Source organism: Penaeus vannamei, chromosome 7 (assembly GCF_042767895.1).
Source record: "Penaeus vannamei isolate JL-2024 chromosome 7, ASM4276789v1, whole genome shotgun sequence".
NCBI lineage: Eukaryota > Metazoa > Arthropoda > Malacostraca > Decapoda > Penaeidae > Penaeus > Penaeus vannamei.
This window is the reverse complement of record NC_091555.1, coordinates 42,980,993-42,992,908: the sequence shown is the minus strand read 5'-3', so window position 1 is coordinate 42,992,908 and position 11,916 is coordinate 42,980,993. Positions and strand designations below refer to the sequence as shown.

Here is an 11,916-nt window from a genome sequence, read left to right as displayed (position 1 = left end):
TTGCCATGGAGTTGAAGGTCGCCCCGGTAGCGCTGGTGGCGTTGGCAACGGTGACTTCGATGGCAGTGTTGCCAAGGGGAGCAGAAGCCATCTCGAAGTGGGTGCCCGCCCCCCCAAGACGCAAGCTAAATGGTAATATATCTGCGTCTGTCTGTCTGTCTGTTTGTCTAAATTCTCTGTGTCTGTCTGTCTGTCTGTCAAATCATCTATCTAATATTTTATGTGTCAAGCGATCTGTCTGTCATGTTAATTACCTATACACACACACACATAAGTATATATATTCTGATTCTGATATATATATATATATATATATATATATATATATATATATATATCATCATTCATTCATTCTAATTACCTAATATTACTACCTGTTAATCTATTTATAAGGTCATTTGTTTATGTATCTATCTATCTGTCTACCTACCTACCTGCTTATCTGTCTGTCAGTTTGTCTATCAGCATATCTATCTATTTGAGCGCGCGTGTGTGTGTGTGTCTGTGTGTGTGTGTGTGTGTGCGCGTGTGTGTGTGTTTATGAGCATTCCAACACGCTATTTAAAATGGATATTTTGATTAGATGATCCAATTTTTCATTTTTCTAAAACGTAACTTTAATAGGTCTATAGATAGGATACCACATATTCCTATCCCTTATATATATTTCGAATGGCAATGTGATTCCTGTTCTCCCGTTGTTGTTTACTTATATTATCCATAAAACAGAAAAAAAGAAAACGATTATGGTCCAATTGTCATTATCAACTTATTATTAACATTATCAACAACTTATCTACTTATTAACAACTTATTATTAACTTATTATTATTATTATTAACTTATGATTAACAACTTATCTTATTAACATTATCAACTTCACCTCACTTTGTTTATTTCAGGAATACGATATTTTCCCGCCATTTTTTTTTACGGCGCAATTCTGGGCATTGCTTCATATATCTCTCTAAATAGCCCTTATTTCTTTTATCTATTATATCTTGCTATCTCCCTATATATTTTACATCGTTGCTATGCAAGTATGTGTATTCGTGTACGTGAATGTATGTTTATTTCCTTTCCCTTCTATACCATAACTGTTTTTTTTTCTTCAATTTATTAATTTATTATTCCAATTCATATTTGAACATTTTTCTCCCTCCATTTCCCTACAATCTTACTATATCTCTTCTATCATATGTTTTATACATGCATATTTTTCTGCTAATAAGGATCACCTTTATTATCTTGGATTAATGAGTATCATAATAATTCTTGAAATTCCCCACCAAATACTAAATTCATTATCCCACAAACAAGTTCCACCACAATACTCATACACTCATGAATCTCGTAGTTAAAATTCCAGTAAATACCTCATACCCATCATTTATTCAAATATCTGTACCATTCCTCATTTTAAACTTCATCCACAATCTTTTAAAAAATAACATAGTTCCAGGTTGTGTGACGCCGCGGGGCATACTCGAACTTGGACAGCGAGTCTATCTGCCAGGATGCAGGAGGCTCGTGTGCAAGTCGTTCGCCGGGCAGCCTTTTGTCGAAGATCAAACGTAAGGAAGTAGAAACATAAATATTTGAGTTATTGTGTTAATAGATGTTCAAATAGATGCATGGACTGATAGATTAAATGTAAAAAATGAAACTTAAAATGTATATAATATGCAAATAAACAGACAAGCAGTTTAATGAAAAACTGAGCATATGCAAATACAAAAACACAAATACACTGAGAGAAAGGGGATCTTATACCGGTGATTCTATAAGTAATTGAATACGATCTGCCAATAAAATGAATTTTATCGCGAGAGAGAGAGGCAATGGTAAACAAATGAACTGTAACTGAACAATTGAACGGATGAACTTTGTAACTGATAGGAGATTGTTTGTGTTCCTTCTAGTGTGGTTATGATTTTGCATAATTATATATATTTTTTTCTGTACTGGGAAGAGAGAGAGAAAAAAAGACATTACGTTAAGCTTCATTTTTTATGAGAAAGATGAGACCACAATTTCTAATACATTTCTGTAAACCTTAGAATACATGCATGCACACACACACGCACGCACATACTGAAGGCTTTTACTGTCATTCTTTGGTTTAGGTTATTTGTTAGCATTACTGTTACAAAAATGAAAGCACATCCACATAAGCACATGTTCTCGTGTTCTCTTCACAATCTATCATACTTTGTTCACGTATTTATATATTTTTTTGTCATTATTATTAGCTACCCGGATGCAGCATATATACAGCTATATTCATGAGTTTCACTTTTAGATTGGAACAAAGGTAAAAACCCAGTCACTGAATATTGGAATAACCAGCGTAAAAAAATATCGTAATTATTGTAGGCCGTTTCCCCTCGAGGCAGTCACGGACGCACTCACACACAAAGCCAAAAATCATAACAAAAAACAAAAACACACATAAATAAAGACATAAACAGAGATCGAAATGAAAAATGACAAAATAACAAAAGAAAAACACTTTCCCCTTCGTTACCTTTCGCATCTATTTATATCTGGAAAAAGGTAATACGCACGAGGTCGCTTATAACAACAAACCCGAGCGTCGGCGAGAGAGAGAAAGCATGACGGGTTTTTCTCCGCCGCGGGTCTTCTCCGGCGAGGAATTCGGTTCCGGATAGAGGAGGAGGACGATGGCTCTGTGTGTGTGTGTGTGTGTGTGTGTGTGTGTGTGTGTGTGTGTGTGTGTGTGTGTGTGTGTGTGTGTGCGTGTGTGTGTGTGTGTGTGTGTGTGTGTGTGTGTGTGTGTGTGTGTGTGTGTGTGTGTGTGTGTGTGTGTGTGTGTGTGTGTGTGTGTGTGAGAGAGAGAGAGAGAGCGAATCGTCTTCCTCCCATGGTAGTCACCCCCCCCCTGCAATATCGCCATGACTTGAAAAAGATTTCATTCGTCTTGTAATTGGAACTTCAGGCCCACACACACACATACACGTTCACACATACAATGTTCACACACATGCACAAACACACGTTCACACATACAATGTTCACACACATGCACACACGCACGCACACACAAGCAGACCCACACACACACACACACAAACACACACACGCACACGCACACGCACACGCACACGCACACGCACACACACACATGTATGAAACGTAAACATGTCACAGAAAGGGAAAACAAAGACATGCAGCAAGCCAAACCCGCCACGAAAAGTCAAAGCCAAAACATAAACTCAAATAATCATAGAAAATGGACGAGCCGCCAGCCACGCGGAGCTCGTTAAATGGGATTGGATCGTGCGCACGAGATGCTCCATTGTTTACACTTTCTCTCGGCGATTTTCTTCTTTTTGAAGATGTTTGTGCAGGGATACTTATACTTTGTGGCGTTTATACTCTACAGAAGTATATATACAGAAGTATATAAACCATAAAGGTTTATATTTCTTGTTGGGTTATGTATCCTTTATGATAGATAGATATATATATATATATATATATATATATATATATATATATATATATATATATATGTATATATACATTCATTTATATATATCTATTCATAAATATGTATGTATAGATAGATATAGATATAGATAGATACACATATATGTATATCTATCTGTATATATATATATATATATATATATATATGCATATATATATATATATATATATATATATATATATATATATATATATATATATATATGCATATATATATATATATATATATATATATATATATATATATATGTATGTATGTATGTTTATATAGTCTCTATCTATTCATCTGTATATGAACTGCATGGCATGACAATGACTATCATTACTTTTTTAAAGAATATATGAATATTTCATACTACAGTTAGGAATATGTTCATCAATTATACACGTAGAAAAAGCATTAAATTCTTTAAGAAGGTCTGGATCATGTGTTTAGATTCCTTTATTACTTACACAATCTCTTAACGATGTTCCTGTGTTCTATAGATGTTGTTAGTAGGAATATATAGGTCTGTATAAGTATTTTTTTAGGAATGTTTATTAATGTTTTTGTAATTTATAAACGATCATCCTCAACCTCTACAGTTTTATGAATATGTTTATGTTTATATTCAGTTTTGTAGGAATATCTTCTAAAATTCGGTCCATTTAGTGATATGATTATAGATTTTATTTTACTTATTTTGTGATTTAGTATGAATCATACTACAGCAATGTTTTGGGTGGGACTTCCAGTTTGTCTTAGAAATTAATCTAGTAAAAAAATAAGGATTTATCCATATTTCTCAATTTCACTATTAATATTGTCTAATACTAGTGTGTTAAAATTGCATTTGTCTGTTTTTGGGGGAACGTATTTTTTCAATCGATTTTTTTTTTGTATGGAAGATGAGACAAGTAAAAAAAAAGATAAAAAGTGAAATAAAATAAAGGTTACAATTGATAAAACGTGATTCGCAGTTCTGTGTTAACGTTGAAAGACATTTTTTGTTTTGAAAGGAGACGGCCGCCCCTTAGCTCCGATTACCCAAATAACATCCACGAACCTGGGAGAAAACAAGAGAGAAACTTCGTCGCGATTTCTCCAAATTGTCATTCTTGTTGATATAGTGAGGTTTCCTGGCCATGTTTTCGCATTTTTTCTCTCTCTTTTCTTTCTATAAATAGAGTGTTCTTTGTTTTTGTCTCACCTCCCTCCCCTTCCCCCCAGGTGCGACTCCCTCCCCGGCAGCGTGCCCCTCCACTGCACCGTCAGGCACCGCCGCCACAGGAGGTACCCCGACTGCTGCCCGGAGGTGACGTGCCCGCCCATCGATCCCTCCCCGCCCACGCCCCCGGGAAGAGCGCCCTGGGGAGGAATGCAGGTCCCTTACCCTGAGGAAACCTTTGTGGGCGTGGGCGGCCGCTATCCGGGCGGCGTGCAGCTGCCCACCCACTACGCGGATACCCGCCCTCGCGTAACCCCCCGCCCCTTCACATTCATGGACGGGCCGGAGGTGATCCTCGGGAGCGGCTTCTCGGACCCGTGGCAGCCACAGGGCGACCACAGGGGCGAGGTCCTCCTGAGGGAGCGGCCCGTCGAAGTGTCGCAGGAGATCGACGCCTTCGGTACGGTGGGCCTGGACTCGCCGAGCAACGCCCTGGGCGGCTGGAGGGGCACGGGCTCCAAGGGGGGCGACTACGACTACGCGGAGGATGACCTGACGGGAGCGGACGGAGGAGGGGATGCCTATTACGACTCCTATGACTCCTACGACTTCTACCCGGCGACGGAAGACTACTTGTCCTCCTCTGCCACCCCGCGCCCCTGGGACGCCTCCACCCGCTACGTGCCCCCGCCAACCACCGCTCCACCGCCGCCGCCCACCGCACGCACGCGCTGGACCAGTCCTTACATCCCGCCCACCACTTCCCGCCCTCACGAACGCAGGACTACCTCGCAGCCGCCCATCACGACGACCAGCAGCCAGCCGCGCACTTGGGGGACGACCAGCAGCCAGCCGCGCACCTGGGGGACAACCACCAACCAGCCGCGCACTTGGGGGACGACCACCAACCAGCCGCGCACCTGGGGGACGACCACCAACCAGCCGCGCACCTGGGGGACGACCAGCAGCCAGCCGCGCACCTGGGGGACGACCACCAACCAGCCGCGCACATGGAGGACGACCACGCCGGTCATCATCACCCTCACGAGCACGACGCCCGCGCCGCGCACGCCTTCCTTCGCCAACTCCTCCGGCGACACCTCGATGACCTACTCGTACTTCAAGCAGCCGTTCAACGTGCGCACGTCGCCGCTCCCTTACCGCCACTACTTCGGCGGCGGAAGCTCTGCCCTGACGACGGAGCTGCCTGCCGTCCCCACCACGCCCTCGCCACCGGCCACCACTCCCTCGTCCCCGGCCACCACGCCCACACCGCCGCCCACCTTGCCCACGCCGCTGCCCACCGAGAAACACACCAAGTACAGGCCGACCATCACCAAGAGGACGACCGTGCCTCCGCCCACGACCATTGCCACGAGGAAGAGGCTCACGACCCCGAGCTTCAGCTGGTCGACCGAGTCGCCGGACGACTCCGACATCGCACTGACAACCTTCGCCAGTCTCTACACGCCCGTCGAGGAGGGAGGTTCTACGTCCGAGCTGACGAATCTCCTTTACACGTCGGACATCCCCGAGGCAGACTCCGCCACGAGGTATGGCTACAAGAGGAGGAGGCCCACGCAGCGACACCGCACCACGTCCGCCCCTGCCACCGACGCCTATTTCACTAAGGGATACTCCAAGACGACCCCCAACGACTTCAGATTCGCCGATACGGACCTCGATCCTCAGGACTACGACATCCACCAGTTTTTCCACAGCACCATCGACCCGTCGGCTCTCATTCCCGGCCACGAAAAGTTCCTCAAGTCGAAACACAAGACCATCAGGGATTACTTCAAGCAATCTACAGAAGAGGAGGAGGAGGAGGAAGAGGGAAGCCACCGCGTCAAGAAATCCCGGAGGTCCCTCTCTTACACTGAGGCCACGATGCCCTACGAGGAGGCCACGCTTCTGCCCTCACAGGAGTCCCAGGAAAACATATCCTCCGGCGAGACGAAGCCCGGCGAGAGGCGAGGGCGGCCCGTCTTCTACATCCCGTGGCGGCAGCACCAGGCGAAGGCCCTGACCATGCCCTTGTCTTCTCAAGACGGAAGCGAGCGAGACGGCATCGCGGTGTCCTTCCCGCCCACGAAGTACGAGTTGGCGTCCGGGGAACAGGATGTGACGTCATCAACTGTCTCGTCCATTGAACATCTGTTCACTTCGCCCTTCACGAGAGACAGTCCGATCTCTACTGCGTCGTCGGATATCAAGGTTTCTGGTGAGGACACAGAAGTTTCATCTCAGGAGGTCCTTTCCGAAGAGGATACTGAAAATGAAGTATTCCAAACGACTTCCTTGAAGGATTATGAAAGCATCCCAAATGGAGTTACGACGCCTCCACTCCAAGCCGCTATGACGCACGCGACGATCAGCCCGACGACAGAGTATCCTGAGGCATCCTCACGGGAGCAGAAGGGCATAAGTAATGCCGATGAAGATAACCAAGCCGTACAGGCAAGCGATAGAGTGGATCACAATGTCGAGTCCAGAGAGGGAAGAGTTGACATCCCCATCTACAAGGGCGAGGCCGGCGTGCGTCCCCTCCGGAGGCGTCGACCCTTGAGGCGGAGGAAACAACCCGTCGCCCGAGAGGATGGCGCCGACGAAGCAGACCCGCTCGCTGCGACGGAGGAGCCGCCCAAGAGGATCGCGTGGTCGCCGCCGCCGTTCCGACCGAGCCGAAGCCGCCAGCCGGTCCTGGCGAGGGACGAGAACAACGCCATCCTTCTCCCGGCTTACGTGGGCGTCTCCCAGAACGAGTACATGGGGATCCTCAACTTTGAGATCAAGAAGGAGCCTGCAAAGCCGGCGGGTTCCAGTAGCTCCCACGTGGTACTAAATCCTACAGCGAAGCCGAAGGATGCCATTGTGGAGTCCAGTCACGTTACGACGCATGAATCCTTGGGCTTGAGGGACACTACCCCAACCAAAGGGAAAGAGGACGTGTCTTCCTCTGAGGATATGCCGCTGAAGACGGACCAGGTGAGGCGACAGAGCCACTCTCAGGTCGTGCAAAAGGAGGTGGTCAGGAAGTACCAACCGGGCGACTACACAAGTTCCCCACCCAGGCCGACGACAGTCACCCTCATCGACAGTTCTCGCAATATCGAAGAGTACGAGGAAAAGTTCTTCGAGGCCGAGACCTTCGAGGATGAGTTTGACTCTTCTGACCATCTGCCTCGCGACGACATCCGATATGGCCCGAGTAACCGAGAGGAAGACACGGGGCTCGGCCTTGAGCCCAGGCAACAGCCTTGGTCAGCGGACAATAGCTTTGCTGGTTCAGACAGGCCCACGTCATGGACACCTCAAAATCACGACGACAGACACGTGCACCTCGTTCCATCTGGCGTCGGACACCCCGAAAGGCCCATCAATTCCCCACCATCCGACTTCAACCACTGGATCGATGCCGATTACGATGACTTTCCAACTGAGGACTGGACTGACGACCCGAACTTCGGTCCGATCTTTCCCCGTGATGAAGACGACTACGGATACGAAGGAGAAGAACGGACACACGAAGGACCTGAAGCAACGCAGGAAGAAGGCAATACGCCATTAAAACCGCGTTTCCGCCCTGTGCCCATCTTGGAGATCGCTTCTTCCTCTTCAACAACGTCTCACGAGGATGTGCCTTCACCTCCTGACACAGAAGGAGACCAGAATATACTGACGACGACCACGACGACGTCCTCACCCGAAAGCACTTCTCGAAATCCTCGTCCCCAGACTCACTCCGCCGCCAGCCAGCCGTCGCCGCCTCCGAGGGACCAGATGCCGGGTCCTGAGCCTGTCCCGTACAGCCCTTACCTGAAGAGTCCTGCCAGGAGTCCTGAGGCATCAGATCTGGCATCGCCCTCGGACCGTGAGGGATCCCAACAAGACGACCTAACTAGCCCGAACGAGGCAGAGGAATCTTCTCCACCCGCACAACCCTCGGCCGAGAAAACCAACGCACCAATAAGCGAGACAAACACGGACGCAGATGCTGTTGACGTTCACGAGCGAGAGAACGACCCAAGAGGAAGCCAAAGACGGCGCTTTCGGAGACCCTCCCTCAGGAAGCTCATCACTCGCAGGAGAATGGAACCGTCTCCAGATCAGAGGACACAGCTCCATCCAGGAGAAAGAGGAGCATGAAGACCATGGCGATACCTGTGCGAAAACGTAGATCGAGGTGGCAGATAGATGGGCACAGACACGTTACGTATGATTTACACCTAGTGGCTTATTTATTTGTAAATATCTACTCATTCAGTCTTGGCTCCTCGCTTGAGAAACGGACAAACAGACAACTTATTAGCGTGAGAAAGTATTTCCTTAACACCCCATTTTTCTCTACCTTTGCGTACCTGAACACGTGTGCATTCTGTCTCCAGGTGTGGGGTTGCTGATGCATATTTGCTGCTAAAATCATGTATTTTTTGTCATACCAAATGTGTGGAAAAATATTGTGTTATGTTCTTTTTTCTGGTCACTTTAAACTAAAATTTATAATAATTGGTCGCCATTTGAATAGTATAAAGCGAGACTGGAGGCCGTGTTGCAGCCTTCAGCACAAATGCATTGCCTTTCACCCTGAGTATTTTGTATGTATAATATACACATTTTCCCATTAACATAAAGTCCTGATTTTTGTCACGGAGGCATGTTGTTTTTCATCTGAACATTCAACAAGCATCGGCCAATTTATGATGAATGAAAACACAATATACTTACGATTTTTTTGAGAAGCACTTGCCCCAGGTTAGGTGTTCTTTATCTGAGTGTAATGAGTCTAGTATCATAGAAAACGTATATCTTATGTGCAGTAACTTGAATAGATTGTTGATTTTTTAAGTTTTATAAAAATACTTGTTAATCTGTAAAACTATTTAATAAAACTGATAGTTGTTATTTACGTTTAGGTATCCTCTTGCGTCTTCTATACGTTCGAATAAAGCAAATTAAAACGAAATAATAACTGATAATAAGAAAAAAAAAAACAATAACTGTGATGACAATAGGACGATCAATGAACTTAGGACCGCGATCACCATGACCTCCGCACCTTCAACGCTTTAGCAAAGAAAACAAATCTCCCTAACGCATATTTAGCAACAGAGAGCTGCCAGGCTAGTCTAAAGCTCTGTCTTTGCATGGTGCAAGTTCGCTGTTAGTACTTGAATCAGGGTAACTGTGATGAACAACAAAAATATAATCTATTTAACAATGATGACTGTCTCCCCCACTTCTCTCTCTCTCTCTCTCTCCTCATTCCTTCTCGATCTCTCTTTGTTTTCTCTCTGTCACGTGATTAGACACTTAAAACTTCTCATTTCTGTAGTGAGGAAGGCGCTAATGACATCATTAAAGATGGGAAGAGAAAGCATAACTCTCTGTACAACCATAACGCCCATTTACAGCCGTTGATCGTCTGTGGTTATCCAATGTGGTCAGCAGTTTTCACGATATCATTGAAGACTGCCACACCTTTGATGATTTTTGCGAGTTACCCCTAACGTCGAGTTTCTCTTATGACGTTTTCTTTCATTAGCGAGATGGCTGAGAGCATTCCTCGCTCTTAGGTTCAGAGACAGTCATTAGTAACTTTTGTGTCAGTAATTGACAATGAGGCTACGGAATTACTTGGATTGTCATCGTGGTAAATGTCTACAACATTTACCATTTACCACATTTTTTTTTCTTTTTTTTTTGAAGGGGGGTGGAGAGTGAAGGGGCGATTTCGCTCATAACAGGCATTTTGGGAAGTAAAAGAAAGTGGAAAATTAAAACCCAGAACCCAAAAACATATTTCGGTTTCGCCCACGGAAGATTCGACACGCCGTTGCGCCATCCTAAACCCCAGCTGCCTCCTAATCGCCGCATTACCCCAGATTGGGGCTCCGTCCCTAAACCCCTTACCAACTGCCGTATTTCGCTAGACGGGGGCCCCTTCCCAGTTCACCCGTTCGCCACCGATTGTACATACATTTAAAGACACAATTTGGGTTTACCTTGTGGTTGCCGAGAGGTTGGCTCGGATGTGACGAATCTCTGACGATGTATCTGCAGCTGAAACACGGTTATTGTTTTTCACTGAATTTAGTGTTATCCCGGAGATGTGGCAATTTCAGTAAGGTATGATTTTCACTGGAATATAGGAAAAGAACTCGGAAGCACATATAGCACTGTAAACAAACTTCACTTATGGAACGACCAATGAAAACAGTGACAACAGGACTGTCAAATTTGCCCATAGATGGCGCAAGTAATGATGTAACGTTTCAATAAAAGAATAAAAATGGTTCGTATATGGTAAAATTTTGTATATGTGTAACAGGTACATTGCAGTACATATAAATAAAGATAAAACATATATAGAGGATGTAGAAATGTGATAGAGAAAACTGATTAAAACATGATCATAAATATAAGTGAAACTACTAAGAAAAAAAAATAGATAACAGAAAGAAGCGAACCTCGTGAATAGAGAACAATTTTAATTATGAGAAATATATGGCAAATAAGGATTAGATTAATTTATTTACTACTTTATCTATTTTATAGTAAAATAGAAAGTTTTCCTCTGTTTGTAAAGCACATTTATGCTAATACTGGACTGGGTTGTATGTTCAATTTACATATGTTTTAGGGGAATATAATAATAGGGATAATTTGCATTGCAGCTTGAAAATTTGCCAACATCTGAATAAATTGTTTAAAACGGAGAAGGATTGCATGATATTAGATAATGTTGTACAAAAATATTTATCATCAGGCCGTCATTTCAATTTTTTCTAGGGGGGAGGGGGGAGGGGTGGTTAGATAGCGAAGCACAATGAGTGATTTTTTTAGGGGTATTTTAAACAATCAACCAGTGATAAATAGGTGTAGTTTAGGCAACAAAGTGAAAATCAATAGACTGATAAAAAAAAAAATGGTTATCATTTGATTTTATTTCTTTTAATGAATACAGGCGTCTGTGTATCTGCGTTTGTGTTTGTTCGTATATGTATTTGCGTGTGTCTGTGCTTGTATATCATGTGATAGGCCAATATGAAATAAGACCTGTTGTTCAAAATTGGTTGTTAACTGCGAACCTGTAGTATGACTTTCAGATCATTTAGCCAGTAGTATAATTAATGCAATATATATTTACAGTAATCATCATCTTTATGCATTAGTGTCTTTCTTCCTGAAGAAGCGTCAATGGAATATTTTGCGTCCGTATCCATTGACTCCAGTACAGCTGTTTATGTATGTA

The 11,916-nt window shown here is 44.3% G+C and overlaps 1 protein-coding gene across 1 annotated transcript; it reads left to right on the top strand.

Moving 5' to 3' along the window:
- The first annotated feature begins 6 nt into the window (after positions 1-6).
- On the top strand, positions 7-9,564 carry LOC113819888 (mucin-2-like). The gene is made up of 3 exons (XM_027372119.2): positions 7-132; positions 1,457-1,574; positions 4,724-9,564. The coding sequence occupies exons 1-3, from the start codon at positions 60-62 to the stop codon at positions 8,808-8,810; spliced, it is 4,278 nt and encodes a 1,425-aa protein (XP_027227920.2). The 5' UTR covers positions 7-59; the 3' UTR covers positions 8,811-9,564.
- Positions 9,565-11,916: the final 2,352 nt, after the last annotated feature.